The following is a 15,955-nucleotide window of genomic DNA, read 5'->3' on the forward strand; positions in this document are numbered from 1 at the left end:
GCTGATGAGAAGCCAAGGACAATGGCACGGGGTTTTGATCCTATTTCATGTTCCGGCTTGGTGGGAGCCTAGCCAGTTTGGATGTTCACCTTCCTAGACATGGACGGAGGGGGGAGGACCTTGGACTTTCCACAGGGCAGGGAACCCTGACTGCTCTTTGGATTGGAGAGGGAGGGGGAGAGGAGTGGGGGGAGGGGGAGAGGAGTGGGGGGAAGGGAGAAGGGTGGGAGGAGGGGGAGGGAAATGGGAGGCTGGGAGGAGGCGGAAACTTTTTTTTTTCCTTTTCTCAATTAAAAAAAAAAAAGTCAGTGAGATCGCAATGCAGTTGTAGGAACCCCAGAGAAGGACCCCCAACACTCTTGCCTTGATCCCCTGTTCTGCCATAATGCCCAGCATGCTGCTTGCAGACATCAACTCTAAAGTGGGCGGGGCAGCGGGTGCTAGCTAGGCAGGTACTCAGAATTTGATGTCTCCCCCACTAGCCTGGATGCCAGCACAAGTGCAGGTCTGGGGCACAGCCCCAGTGGTGTCAGTGTATGCATGGGCAGTGATGAACAAAGGGGTCCTAGACCTCCCCAGGTGTGCATTGTCCCATCACCCAGCTCCCTCCTCCTCCCTGTGGACTGTCAAGGACCCTTTGAGAGGGAAACAGCTTCCTTACCTGAGTCTACCATGGCATAGAGGTAAACGTTGTAAGTACCGCTGAGTGGCTCCGAGCTATCAAACAGACACAGAGGTTTCTCCAAGGCCACGGTGGTGAGGGTGGGGTTATTGGTGGCAAAAGTCACGCTGGCCAGTTGGGGCTGGAGGTTCACAGCTGGTGAAGGCAATGAGGGTTGGAGCTGACCTCTGGGCACATACTTGGGCACAGGCATATCTGAGCACTTACTGTGTGTCCTGCCCTGAGCTTGGCCTTCCTGATGGGCCAATTCACGAACTTCTCTCGGAGATAATCAGTGCTGCTGTGCCCACCCTGCACATCCTACCCCACATCCCTACCCACCCAGCTGCCCTCTGTCTGCCTCTATAAAGTCTCTCTGTCCCAGGACCTTTTCCTCTCCACCCCACCAATTCTTCATTTGAACCCTCCACTGTAACATGCAAACTGCATCCATTTTCCTCCCTCTAGGACCCTTGGTGACCCCAGTGGTCCAGTCTCTCAGGAAAAACAGTGAGGTCCAGAAGTTCAGGGCTCTTCCATGTCTACTCTCAGATTCAACCCCTGCAGGCTCCCTCTAACGCTATTCCAAGATGGGCCATCCCTCCCGCTGCAGTGACTTGTCCCTTCTCCCCCAGTCCAGGGGTAGCCACAGGACTGGGTCTGCTCACTGCAGTATAATGTTCTCTGGCAACACCCCTCAGGGGGTTGAGGCCGGCCCATGGAAGCTAATACCTATGTCCCTATTGCTGGAATCCTAGACCTCCTAAATAAGTTTCCTAGTGCCACTCCATGTCTCCGCTCACTCCTCTTGGCCCTCCCTGGACGCGTCATGGTGTTCTCATCCCCCACTTACTCCAGCCACACCGCAGGCATCCGAGGGCCAGCAGGGCCCAGAGCAGGAGCATTGCCCGAGATGAGCCTCAGCGAACAACAGCACTTCAACCTGCAGAGCCACTCCTTGCCCTGCACAACCCTGAGCACCTGTCACCAGCAACAGCAGGGCACGCCCCGCCCCTCTGGAGCAGGACAACTCGAAGGCTCTCAGTGTTGTATTTGCATATGCCCTGGGCTCCTCCCTCCAGTGCTGTTTTGGGGACCTTCAACCAAAAAGCTCTGGACTATCCCTGCCCCTTCCCCAAAACTCCTACTGCGTGCTGAAGCTGAGCTGATGCTTTCACAGTGGTCTGAGACATCCTCATTTTCGGAACCTCAGTTTCAACACTGTAAAGTAGAGGCACTAATTTCGACAAGCATGAGCTCATACTATGTGCCAGATGCTGGTAAAATTATCACTCGTGAAAAAATTAAGTCCTGGATGATAGTTCTTTTCTGTTCTCAGACCATGCAAGACAGGTCCAGAGAGACAAGGGCTGCTTCAAATGATTGGAATAGAGCCTTTAACTCCTCACTGCTTCCTGAGAATCAGTGGACAATAGTGATGGTGGATTGGAGTGCAACTCAGTGGTAGATGCTTGCCTAGACCAAGTAGGACCCTGGGTTGTCCCCCCTCCCCCAGCAGAACTGAAGGACGAGGGAGAGAAGAAACCCCACTCTTTTTCTTGGCGCCTCTTCAGCTGATGGGTCTGTCTAGATGAAGCTGAACAGTCTTCCTAGCCACTGTTGTCAGAACTTGTTGACAATGAGAAACACATAGTCCCAGAAAGAGGGCTGATGCCCTGGGTGAATAGTGGCTCCCAGTCTGTGGTGGGAACAAGAAGCAAGGTTTTCCTGTGAAGCGAAGAGTTTTGACCCATGGCAGAGAGCTCCTGCTGTTGAGGATGGAGTATTCTTGTTGTGAGCCAAGGAGAAAGGGAGAGAGGAAGCACAAGTGTGTTCACAGGATGCCTTGTGGACGGATGTCAATCTGAATGTTCCTGTAAAAGAGAGAGAGAGACTACAGTGCTTCTGCTCTTGGGACCCAAAAGAGCTAGCAAAAATCTGCCAACACTGGTCTCTCTAAAGAAAATGATGTCCACCAACATGTTGTCTGGAAGCCCTTAAACGAAGAGGGTAAGAGACTCAGCACCAAAGTACGCAGACCAGCATCTTATTACCCACACACCCTGCAACACAAACACCAACGTAACAACACACTAAGGAAAACAAGGAGGAGGCTGCAGAATGTGCTAAACTTTTGGCCAAGAGAATGAAGGAAATCAAAGAAAAACCCCAGAAACAGATTGCCATGAGACGTGGGCTGTCCTCGCTGAGAGCTTCTATTTCTGAGTCCAGCCAAAGTAAGTCTTTAAGAGGAACAGATAAATGATCAGCGCTTGAAAAAAAGAAGAGAGAAAGGATGGGGTCTTCACCTAAATTAACCAGTTCCCTCCAGGGTCAGGAATCTGTGCACAACTCCAAGTGCATCTTAAATCAGTTTTATATGTAAGGCATACAGATCAACAAGCATGGGTGCAGGACCAGCAAATTAATAAAGTGTGGAATGGATAACACGTTCATCTGTGTGGAATCCGGATCTGAGCAAAGGTGCAAGCAACTATCTCAGGCCCTTCTTGGAAAAACCTCTAAGGATACAATTCCTGAGCTAGAACCCAGGACCTTACTTGTTGCTGGTGGGGAGGGGAGGGCAAATTCTGTGGTACCCTAGCCTGAAGTTGTGCTTGCTAGAGAACAAGGATGTTTTGGGATAGAGAAAGAACTCTATAGAGCAAGATAGGACAAGGAATACAAGGAATATAGGCCCGCTGGTAAAGTGCTTGACTTGTAAGCATGAGGACCGGAGTTCAAATCACCGGCACCCAGGTGAGAAACCAGGCACAGTGGCACAGCTAGAATTCCAGTGCCAAGGAGGCAGAGACAGAAGGAGCCCTGGGATTCTCTGACTACGTAGTCTTCTCAAGATGAGCCTGACTTTCAGTGAGAGACTATCTCAAAAAAATACAGTATATAGAGGAAAACACCTGATGCTGACCTCTGGCCTGCACATGCAAACACACAAGCACACACAAACATTCATGCACATGCAAACACATATACTGAAACACACATACATATGCAAACACACAAGCACACACAAACATACATGCACATGCAAACAGACCTAAACACGTATGCACACACAAACACACATGCACATGCAAACATACAACTAAACCTACATGCACATGCAAGCACACAAGCACACATGAACACACACATGCACAAACATACATGCACATGCAAACAGACCTAAACACACATGCACATGCAAGCATACAATTAAACCCACATGCACATGCAAGCACACAAACACACATGAACACACGTATGCACAAACATATATGCACATGCAAACACATACACCCAAACACACATGTACATACAAACACACATGTACAAACACATGCACACTAAAACACACATGCACATGCTTACAACACACATACACACACAAATAAATAATCAAAATGTTGGTATTTTTGATTTTGTTTTGTTTTTACCTTTTCTGACCACTTAAAGAGCCTAGCTATTTTCCCACTCCTACCCTCCCACATCCCAGCAAAGGTAAAATGCTTACATTCTAAAAATCTACTTCCTGGCAAAGGTCTCCTGGACCCTGGAGAAGGGCTGACTCCAGGCTAGGATGGGCAAGCAAGAGAAGCTGGACTTTTGAAATCTGCTAAAGAATGGTGAACACATGTCAAAGGAGCCAGTCTAGACCGGCTTGAAGAGGCACCCGTCACCCGATCTGAGGAACTTTGAGCACAAAATAAACAGAGGTGGTAATATTTTACATTTAGCCCATCTGATAAAATACAAGTCCTTGAGTCAGTACTGATTCTGTACAGAGATCTAGAGATACTAGCTTAATGCAGTGACCTGGCCAGGCATCCCTGAACAGACAGACAGCACGTGTTTCCTGGACTTAGAGCAGCCAAAGGCACCTATGCAGTGTCCTGCCCCCAAAGTTTCACCTGGGTCTACTTGGCAGGAATCAAACAAACACAAACTGAGGCCTGTCTGCCGAACAACCAGCCATACTGCTTTACAAATGTCAGCGTCATGAGAGAGAAAAGACAAATTCAAACAGAGACTGAGAACTGAGGCCAGCTCAAGGGGACTAAGGGCATGTAGCTCCTACAGAGTTTACATTTAACAAACTTCCAACTTATTCATCTAAAATCAAGCAACCTATCCAGGCACAGCGGCACGAGCCTGTAGTCCCAGCACTTAGGAGAAGTGAGGAGAATCTCAAGTTCGAGGCCAGCCTGAGTTGCCTGAGTCTCCTGGTCCAGGGGCTGGGACTGCAGCTCAGTGGTAGAGCACTTTGGCTAACAGGCACAAGACCCGGGTTCTGCCCCTGGTGCCACACAGATGCACACATGGAGTGTCGCATAGCACACACTGTTATAATCTCTGTAATAAGGGCAACTAGTAGCATGTGATGCATATTAAATAGCAATAGTGCACAGACATTAAATCTCTGGACCAGTGAGTTGGCTTGAGTAGGGGGTAAAGGGGCTTGCTGCTAAGTCTGACAACCCGGGGTCTGATTTCCAGGATCTATATCTGCCAGGGATGCAGGTCTTTCTGATTGATTGCTTTTATTTTTTTATTTATTTATATTTTATTTATTTATTTATTTATTTATTTATTTATTTATTTATTTATTTATTTTTGAGACAGGGTTTCTCTATATAGCCCTGACTGTACTAGAACTTCCTCTGTAGACCAGGCTGGTCTTGAACTCACAGAGATCCGCCTGCCTCAGAGTGCTGGGACTAAAGGCGTGTACCGCCACCACGCCACCACCACCCGAGAGGATGCAGATATTCTAAATCGAGGCGGGGGTCCTTCACTTTGGCTGTAGGACTATAGGAACAGTGGATCCCAAGACACTAGAATTGTGTCAGGAATCTCACTTTGGGAGGAGAGAAAACTCAAAGCCTGGGCTGACCAGAGGAGACATTTCTCTCCAGGACAGACGTTCATAACTTGTCAGCCTACCCTAGAGAAGAGACAGTGTTGGATCAGTGGTGTGTGGGGCCATAGCTTGACCCACACTGCTTAGCTGTATAGCCCTGAACCTCTCATCAGGGCCCCTAAGATAAACCTGGAACCCCTGAATCTCTTTGTCCCTCTACCCACCACCGTCATGTAGAATAAATATCATTTTCTGTCTTTTGATGTTAATTGGGCAGCTTTAAATGCCTTATCACTGACAGAGGATTGAATCTGACTTGTTGGGGTACAGTCTGTGTCCCCAAATCTGGTAACAGTAAAAGGAGAGAATTGTCTCCCACGAGACTACTGTGGCACACACACACACACACACACACACACACACATACACACACACACACACACACACACACATATATATACCTTTATACCTCTTATCCGAAAGAAAGAAAGAAAGAAAGAAAGAAAGAAAGAAAGAAAGAAAGAAAGAAAGAAAGAAAGAAAGAAAGAAAAAAGTTTAAGACAGGATCTCACGAAGTAACTTTGGCTGTCCTGGAACTTGTGATGTGGACCAGGTTGACCTGGAACTCAGAGAGATCCACCTGCTTCTGCCCCTAGAGTGCTGAGATTAAAGGTGTACATCACCAAGCCTAGGAAAAATAATTTTTCTTTATTCTTTTAAAGAAGTTCAATTTTTATAATGGTGATGCGGTTGTGCAAAAGGCAATGCAGGCTGGGGGGCGGGGCTGGGGCGGGAGCGAGGGTGAAGCGTCCTGAGTCAGACAGGAAGAGAGAGCAGATGAAGGGTGAAGGAAGTGTGCGTCTTGTCAACAGTTGTAAATGGAAATGAGTTTGCACAGAGCATTCCTACAGGCTTGACATTTTTCAGTGTAAAAATGTGGGGGAAGGGCCGGGCACGTGGCTCAGGGACAGAGCACTTGTCTAGCGCGCGTGAGACTCTGGGTTCACTTCCAGCAATACGAAAAACAGGGGGTGCTGGAGGTTGTTCTGAACTGTCCCCTCTCTAGGAATCGGTTCCCCTCTGTGAATGGGGTGGGGTCGGACACCCCTGGGCTCTGATTGGCTGGGTAGACAATTTATTCCAGGCAGCCAGAAAGTCTTGCGGGGTTTCCTGCAAGAGTTTTTACTGGCTGGCTTTTCTGACTTTGTGATTGTTTGTGCACCTGGGTTTTTCCTGGGGGTCCTGGGGATTGATGTCACTGGTGCAGCCGCTGGTGAGAGAGAGCGGGCCTGCAATCCCATGACTTCTCCAGGCCCTGCTGTTTCCTATGAGAAAAACAAACACAACATCTTCTCATCTCCTCCTTTGTCTGATTAAGGGGGAAATGTTTAAATAATAATCCCCAAGGGCCCAAACATGCTCAGCAAGATAAATAAAACAAAATCTCCTTGTGTTTGTAGTCAGGTCTCCACTTTAAAGCCTGCTGGCTTTGGAACTTGGCTGAGAGATTCACGAAGAATGATGTCAACCAGTTCCCTTGGGGGTGACTGGTGCTGATTTCAAAGGAAGGGGGACTAATGAAGACATCGCAAAAGACAAAGAACCAGCCTTGATAGTGACCATGTCCCTGTGGTGGCCAAGGCCCCATGTAAACATTTCAAAAGCTTTTTGCAAGTTAATAATATCTTGGTTTATTGTGGTTTTCATTTGAGAGAGTTTCACTATGTAGCCTAGAACTCACTGTGTGATCTTTTTTTTGTTTGTTTGTTTTTGTTTTTTGTTTTTTTTTGTTTAGTTTTTCGAGACAGGGTTTCTCTGTAGCTTTGGAGCCTGTCCTGGCACTAGCTCTTGTAGACCAGGCTGGCCTCGAACTCACAGAGATCCTCCTGCCTCTGCCTCCCGAGTGCTGGGATTAAAGATGTGCGCCACCACTGCCCGGCTTCACTGTGTGATCTTGAGTTCATAGAGATCCCCCTGTCTCTGTCTCCCCTGCCTCCTGCTTTCTCTCTCTCTNTTCCACCCTGATGGAAACTGAGAAGAGTAAAGCCCTTCTCTCTCTCTCTCTCTCTCTCTCTCTCTCTCTCTCTCTCTCTCTCTCTCTCTCTCTGGCTTTTTCTTTTTTCTTTTCTTTTCTTTTTTTCTGACAAATCCCAGGTCTCAAGTAGCAGGCTGGCCTCAAATTACAGAAAATACAGAAAAACTTCTGTGTGTAATGGAGGATGGCCTTGAACTTCTGACAGCATGCTTACCTAGCAGCCTGATATAAATCTGGCAGGAGTTGGAGACAGGAGGATCAGAAGTTCAGTCCAATTTTCCCTTTTCAGCCAGAGCCTGGCTGAAAGTGGCTGAACTTCATTGAACTCGTGATCTGGGTTTGTGTACCAGAACGCAGTCAACTGCTTCCTGAACCCTGGCCTCCAGGGCCAGTATGGGGGCATCAGGAAGTTCAGTGCCAAGAAAGGTGAAGAACAGCCCAGCCCTGTGCAGGCCTCTTTCAAGTTCAACGTTGGCAGATTGTGGGGTAGAAATTCTTGCCCCTGAACTGCTTTCCCAAGAGGCCAGACAAACCTGCCTCGTGGGTTTTACAGGCTAGGGAGACTGCCGGCAATGGTGGACAAGGCTTTCAGTGTTAGTCTCTGACCCTGGTGACGTGGAGGCTATGGGATTCCATCCTTCTAAGAAAGCAGAAAGACACTGTGGGAAACGGGAGTCCTCACTTTGTAATAAGTGTACTGGAGACTCATAATAGGAAAATCGAAATGGCAAAAATAGCTGGTGGGTCCCTTTGGAGTAGAACTGGTACTTATATCCCTGATGTGTTTCCCTTCCCGCTTGGATTCCACACTGGCTAAGTTCTTCAGGGAGTGTCTAGCATTGCCCCCTCCCCAGCGACCCCATCCTATTGGTTCAGCACACAAAGCCTTACGTAATGCATATGATGAGGCTCAACATTTGCGCTTTTTCTTATCATGGGCTCAGTTACAGAGCCCATTGCCTGAGACTTTGAACCCTAGAATAACTACAGAGCTTCTAGACGTGCGGAGCCAGCAACAGAAGACAGGGGTCCGGTGCCTCCTGCTTCTCTGATCTCACTGTACCTCATGTGGAAAAATGGGCTATAATGGTTTGTTTCTTACAACCCAAAAGAAGAAACCCAAAGTCCCAGGCTTCTGATGGCCACACATCTTGCCCCTGCTCCGAGCATCTCCAAGTGGCTCTAAACAATCCCATCTCTCCTGGGGCTCAACCTTCATAATATATTCATAATCTGTCTGACAGCTCAGCACTTAAGAACACATACAGCTCTTACAAAGGACCCACGTTCTGTTGTCTGCCGCAAGAGAGTCAGCATCACCTAGAGGGGGCATTACTGTCCCACACAGCTCCTGGTGAGTCACATCCAAGAGCAAAACCCCACTAAGGGTAGAGATAGGGGCTTGTGACAGTGACCCCATGTCCTGTGGGGTATGTAAGCTTATTTTTTTTATATTTATTTATTTATTTATTTATTTATTTATTTATTTATTTATTATTCTGTCTCTGTGTATACCTGAAGGCCAGAAGAGGGCACCAGACCTCATTATAGATGGTTGTGAGCCACCATGTGGTTGCTGGGAATTGAACTCAGGACCTTTGGAAGAGCAGGCAATGCTCTTAACCTCTGAGCCATCTCTCCAGCCCCATATGTATGTAAGCTTATTAATACTAGATGAGTGAATATGCTTTTAAAGGGGCTGGAGAGGTGGCTCAGCAGTTATAGCACTGGCTGCCCGTCCAGAGGACCCGGGTTCAATTCCCAGCACCTACATGGCAGCTCACAACTGTCTGCCACTCAAGTCCCAATGACCCCCGACTCCCTCACATAGACATACATGTAGGGCAAACATGGAATGCACATAAAAAATTATAAATAGACTTTCAAATCGGTGTACATAGCTGAGAAGGGAAAATAGCTCTTTGTGGGTGTCAAGTTCATCTCAGGTCATGCCAGACAAGGTACCCTGGAAGGACCCATAGGACATTGGCACAGACTGACCCTGGAGCAGAAGGGAGGAGAGTTTGTAAGTGTATTTTGAAGGTTACGCTAACAGGTCACCACTGATGCTTAGATGTAGGGTCAAAACAAGGGAATGGATATCTAGAGGATCCAGGTCTGGCTGGAGGAGTCAGAGGGTGGAACTGGAATCTGCCAACTGAGAGAGGACTGGGGTAATTACAGATCCAGGGAGTGGGGTTCAAGACCTTCAGGAGAGGACCTGAAGTCAGGAGGGAGGTCAGAGGTCAGCGATTTCTTGTTCCTGACAGTGTCCATCTGGGTCAGGATCTGATTCTCATGCCGGGGGCAGTCCCTGGAGGCAGCTTCCTGAGTGACAGCCACAGGTCGATTCACTGATTGACAACCTGACTTTAGGCAACATGTCGCTGGGCTGCCTGCTGCCCCATCCCACGCTGGGCACCGAGAGCTGAGCTATGTCAGATTCACCAGAGCCCTGGAGAAGCCTACATGACAATCCAGAGGGCATGTGGGCGGGACCAGCAGGCTTGACTACAGCACAGCAGAAAGCTTAGCTTTTCTGGGTCAGTAGGGCAAAACTGGTTTGTCAACAACTGGAATGAAGTCTGCAGCAGACGCGGCTCTGTCTGTCTGTCATCTGTGAGGTCTGGAAACCCTTTCCTGATCTCTCCCTTGTCCTCCTATCTCCCACTAAATCTCATCACCAGGTTCCCACAGGCCCCACATCCTGGGCCCACCCTAGTGGGTCGGAGCCAGAAGAATGAATGCAACTGATGGACATATGAACTCACGGACACTATGGCCGCGTGCACAGGGCCAGCACAGGTCCAAGGCAGATGTGGCTCCACACTGAGAGGGGGAACTGGACGCAGGGTCTCACCCCTAACCAAAATGCTAAGTGCAATTGATATCACCGAGCAAGGGAAAACCTAGTTTTCTCTGGTGGAGTGTCACTGAGTATATTAAGCACACTTCCGGGGAGGCCCCACACCCAGGAGTCGTTGGCTAACATAAATTTAACTCAGGGGTGGTTTTGAGGGCATTTTGCATCATTTGGGCGTTTTTTTGTCTTATTGGTCTTTTGCTTGTATATTTTAGCTTCTGTGTTTGTGCTTTTGTAGGAGTTCTGTGGATGTTTCTGGGTTTTGTTTTTTTAAAGAGAGAGGGGGTACAGAATTGGGTGGGTGGGGAGGTTGAGAGGAGCTAGGAGGAGTTGGAGGAGGAGAAAAGTAGGGTCAAAATATATTGTATAAAAAATTCTTCGAGGGCTGGAGAGTTGGCTCAGTGGTTAAGAGCATTGCCTGCTCTTCCAAAGGTCTGGAGTTCAATTCCCAGCAACCACATGGTGGCTCACAACCATCTGTAAAGAGGTCTAGCACCCTCTTCTGGCCTTCAGACATACAGACAGAATATGGTATACATAATAAATAAATAAATAAATATTTAAAAAAAATTCTTCGATTGAAAAAATAATTAAAATTTGCTTTGAGATAAAAAAAAAGAGAATTGAAGGTTGTAGTGATATATACATAAATAACAGTTATAGTTTTGGGGGGAAAGAGCATGAATGCAGGCTCTAGGGAGCAGCTTGCAGAAACCCCATGAGACAATCTGACTGACGACGAGCCTCACCCTGGCCTCACTGGGCTAAATGCCACAGTGAACGCCCTAGAATCTTGAGAGCTTGTATCTGGTACCTGGTTGACCTCCCCAGATTCTTGAAATCCTGTATTTGGTGCCCAGTGACCTCCTTAAACTCTTGAGAGCCTGCATCTGGTGCCAGGCTGCAGCTTGGTTTTGTGCACTCCCATCCCCAAAGGCTGTTTTAGAAGTTCTTAGGCAAGCTGGAAAGAGAATATGGTTGGGGGAGGGGGGAGTCCCCAGAACTCTGTGTGCTTTGACTATTGCTCCCACCCTGTCCATCTGGGTCACTTCATGGCTGTCTGCAAGGGGGTTCCATGAATCTCTAGATCCACTGTCTCCATAGTGGTTTGGTGGAGAAACTGAGGCCCAGAGGGAAGACGCTGTCTAACCAACCAGTAGGACTTTAGCAGGAGGGCTTAGAACTTTGTTCTTGCCCCTTCATTCCCTTGGTTTCTCCCAGACCCTCTTGCCATCCACTCAGCTCAGGTGCAAGACAGCAGCTCTGACTTGATCCTTTCTGTTGCAACCCTGAGAAGTTACTTCCTGATGTCAGAATACCATGCCAGCTCCAGTTCATGTCCTTGTCCTCAGCCAAACATCTATACCCTTATAACTCTTAAAGTCTTCTCAGACTGGTTTACAAGGGCCCTTGTGCACGGGGCATCTGAATGTATAAATGACCTCGGGCAAGTCCCCACACTTTCCTGCACAATGTCCTTATTTTAAAATGACCATCATGTCTCCTTTGAGGTCTGCTGAATTTATAATGTGTGGGGCAGGACGGTGCATGCCTATAATCCCATACTCATGCAAGCAACCCTAATTCAGATGAAGGAGTTGGGCTAGAGAGGTTGCTCAGTGGTTAGAGGATGGTACTCCTTTCTTGCAGAGCAATGGAGTTCAGTTCCCAGCACCCACATGGGGCAGCTCACAACTGCCTGTAACTGTAGCCAGAGAAGATCTGATGCCCCCGAGGGCACCTGCACTGATGAGCACATACACATACAAGTAACTTAAAACAAACAAATGAAAAGTAGAGTTGGGTGGTAGTGGTGCACGCCTTTTATCCCAGCACTCAGGAAGCAGAGGCAGGCCTCCTGAGTTCGAGGCCAGGCTGGCCTACAGAGCAAGTTCCAGGACAGCCAGAACCACATAGAGAGATCCCTGTCTCAAACACACACATATGTATGTGTGTGTGTTTATGTGTTAAAGTGTTTTGTCTGCATGTTTGTATGCAGACCACATGTGTATCTGGTGCCCATGGAAGTAAAAAAAAGTCCAGCAGATCCCCTGGGACTGGAGTTATGAATGACTATAAACCATGTGAGTGCGGGAAACTCGCCCCAGGTTCTCTGAACTCCCGAGCCATCTCTCCAGTCCCTCAAAGAGTAAGTTTAGAAAACAAAACCACTTTCTTTTAGTCTGAAGATTTCATAGAGACCACACAGGATGGGTGAAGCAACATAGAAATTTGTTGAAATACACTTGGAACAAGTTAGAATAAGTTCCGAGGCCTGGCAAGTCCTCGATCAAGGTTTCTGGAGATTGGATGTCTAATGAGGGTATTTTAGACGATGCTTTCCTCACTGAATCTTCACATGGTGGAAGGCGGCAAGTTCTGAAGCTTCTTGCATAAGAGCACTAATTCTGAACCACCTCTGACTTTACACCACACCGACCGTGATATAGCTATTAAAGCTAATCCCTACCACAGTTGTAACCACAAAGAAGAATGTCCAAGCCTCAAGACAGGAATCATAGACAGAGGATTTTATTACAAAGCAGATTGAAGACTTCAACATAGGGAAGAGACACGTAGCCAACATGATGGGAGAAGACCCGGAAACTTTTACCGAAGAGAATATTGACAGAGCTATTGCTTACCTTTTTCCAAGTGGTTTGTTTGAGAAGCAAGCCAGGCCAATAATGAAGCATCCTGAACAAATTTTTCCAAAGCAAAGAGCAATCCAGTGGGGAAAAGATGGCCGTCCATTTAATTTTCTCTTCTACACTGTCGACCAATCATACTATTCATTAATGCATGAAGTGTGTGGAAAGGTCCTCCAGCTAGAAACGCACAGAAGTCCACTTTCAGAGAAAACTGAGACCAAAGACCTGATAGGTAACAGATGGCTGATTAAGAAGGAACTAGAAGAACTGTTAGTGGGGAAACTGTCAGATCAAGATTATGTGCACTTCATTCAGCTGCTGGAAAAGTTATTGACATTGCCGTATCGTCCTGCCGAGGAAGAATTCATGCAGACGGTCCGCAAAAGTCTAACCGTCCAATCAAAGAAGCAGGTGATGGAGCCGTGCAGCGTGACGAGCGAGGCACGGCCTTCAGCGCCAGCGAAGGCGGGAGGAAGAGCGCCACAGGCACGGAAGTGGGAAGATCCCTGTGAACGGAGTTGATTACCGGCTTCCCTTTCCCGTCACACAGGACAGAGAACAGCTGGTGTTCCCTTTCCACTTCCTGGACCGGCTGGAGAAACACAATGCAACCTGCACCGTCTCCGGGGGTGTGGGAGATCAGCGCATGCGGGAGCCGTACGTTTGGCAGTGGCCGGCGCTTTCTGCAGCTTCATCACCGAGGACGAGATAGAGTGGATGAGATCAGCTGGACTACTTACTCCTGACCCGTGGATCAGAGATCGGAAGAAGCCAGGCCAGGAGGGTGCCAGAAGGAAGTTCACCTGGAAGAAGCGCTAACTAAGACTTTCACAGGCAAGCAAGGAGCACCTGTGTCTACATGCCTGCTTCGTGGTAGAGCACGTTCGTGTACACTGACCAGGGGCAGGCAGCACGTTTAGACATTGTTTTTAGTTTGAGTCATAACTATTTTTATTTTTAAGTGCTGTTCTTATGTGATTATCATTAAAAATAATAAAAATAATGTTAGCTTCGTAAAAAAAAAAGAAAGAAAACAAAAGTATCACTGTGCTTGTATGTAGGAAGTGCCCTTCTGTGTGCTGTTATCCTAGCAATTACTATAGAGAGCCAGCCCTCAGGATACTGTACCAGAGGTGTCATGTATCACATAATCACACAAATATGTGTAAAGCCACAACAGGGGAGGAATAAGTCCCCGGGATATCATCTGGGCTTGCCACCTTGGTGGCAAGGCAGGAAGGTCCCTGAGGGTGGTGTAACTCAACCTGAGTGGATAGCATAATGGCCCCTGCTTCAGTTCCGGGTCATTCTCAGCTCTGGGCCTTCTTATGGGGTGCGTGTCCATCAGGACCAGCACATCTGGTGTCCTGTCACCTCGGAGAGAGACTGGCGAGTCACTCAGGTTAACTCTGAGAGGCTGGTGGCATCTGGATCCACTTCAGGCCTCATGTCCTGGCACCAAACTGCTCGGGGTGATCACAAAACGTTAGGACTGTGAGCTGGGCAGTGATGGCCGCCTTTAAAACCAGCACTTGGGAGGCAGAGGCAAGCGGGTCTCTGTGAGTTTGAGGAGAATCTGGTCTACAAATCGTGTTCCAGGACAGACAGGGCTGTTACACAGAGAAACCCTATCTCGAAAAACCAAAAACAGCAACAACAACAACAACAAAAAAGTGGACTATTTGAATGATATTCCTCCCTCGGTGGGGAACCTAGAACAGGGGTCTGCTGAATGGAGGGTCCAGGAGGGAAGGCAAAGCAAAAGAAGTAGGGCAGCCCAGAACTCTATTTGCCATGCTTTTTAACTATGCTTATATATATGTATGTATGTATATATATATATGGGTGTATATATCTGGGTGCACACACACCACAGCTCAAGTGTGACGGTGAGGTGACAACCACTGAGACTCAGTTCTCGCCCCTCACCTATGGGCCCCAGGGATTGAACTCAGGTCATCCGGTTTGGCAGCAGACACCTGTTGAGCCATCTCACTCACCCCAGACCGGAAACTCTTCAGAGAACCTCCCAAGAAATGTGAGTACAAAAGAACCCAGGAAAGAAAGAGCAAGGAAGCTGGGGGGAAGCTAGGGAAGAAATGGAATTGGGGAACTCAGGGGAGACTGGGTGGTGGGAGTAGGGTCGAGGATGCCTAGTGATAGGGGAAGGGTGAGTAGGGATAGGGTGAGGCCTTGCATGTGGAGTTCCCAGGAGACAGCAATGATGTTTCGTCCACAAGAATTCAGGCTGGGGGTCCAGCCTGGAGGCCATTGGAGGCACAGAACTAGGTAAAAAAAAAAAAAAAAAAAAAAAGTCTCAAGCCAAGCAGGACCACGGCCAGAACACAAGGAAAACAAGCTGCAACCGGAGAAAAGAAACTTCTGAAAAGCTGAGCAAAAGCAGCCCCCATCCTCAGAGCCGCATGTCTCCCCCAAATCCAGAGTGCGTGGAAAGGACTTTGGAGGTACAGACATGCCTCAGACAGGGATCTTCCCCCAGAAACTCCTCAACGAACCAGCCCTACCAAGGCCCAACTTTCATCTACTGAACAGATCTGCCTTCTGACCTGCAGAAGGGAGAGGATCAGGTTGTGTTATTTTAAACCACTAGTCATATAACATTTGGTACAGTAGCCAGTAGGGAATTGACTCAGAAATAAAACACCTGCAGATGGCAGTGCTTAGCTCTGGGGGGCTGGGCTACAAGAACCCTTTTCTTTTCTTTTTTTTTTTTTTTCTTAATTTCCAAACTTTCCAATTTCCTTTTTTTTCTTTTTCTTTTCTTTATTTCTTCTTCTTTTCTTCTCCTCCTTCTTCTCCTTTCCTCCTCCTTCTCCTTCTCCTCTTCCTCCTCCCCCTCCTCTTCCTTCTTCTTTTTATATAG

General features: G+C 47.9%; 1 protein-coding gene and 1 pseudogene across 1 annotated transcript in view; one reads left to right on the plus strand and one right to left on the minus strand.

Moving 5' to 3' along the window:
* Positions 1 to 13,179, minus strand: part of Upk3a (uroplakin 3A) — an 18,115-nt gene extending 4,936 nt beyond the window's left edge. Inside the window, exons 1-3 of the mRNA XM_050127983.1 lie at positions 13,066 to 13,179; positions 1,515 to 2,535; positions 662 to 817 (exon numbers count right to left, since the gene is read on the minus strand). Of these exons, the coding sequence (XP_049983940.1) occupies positions 662 to 817; positions 1,515 to 1,566 (208 nt within the window). The 5' untranslated portion in view covers positions 1,567 to 2,535; positions 13,066 to 13,179. The remainder of the gene's footprint in view (positions 1 to 661; positions 818 to 1,514; positions 2,536 to 13,065) is intronic.
* On the plus strand, positions 3,389 to 14,241 carry LOC126491861 (28S ribosomal protein S9, mitochondrial-like; annotated as a pseudogene).
* Positions 14,242 to 15,955: the final 1,714 nt, after the last annotated feature.

Source organism: Alexandromys fortis, unplaced genomic scaffold, assembly GCF_014885135.2.
Source record: "Alexandromys fortis isolate MF-2015 unplaced genomic scaffold, M_Fortis_MF-2015_v1.1 scaffold_28, whole genome shotgun sequence".
Classification (NCBI taxonomy): domain Eukaryota; kingdom Metazoa; phylum Chordata; class Mammalia; order Rodentia; family Cricetidae; genus Alexandromys; species Alexandromys fortis.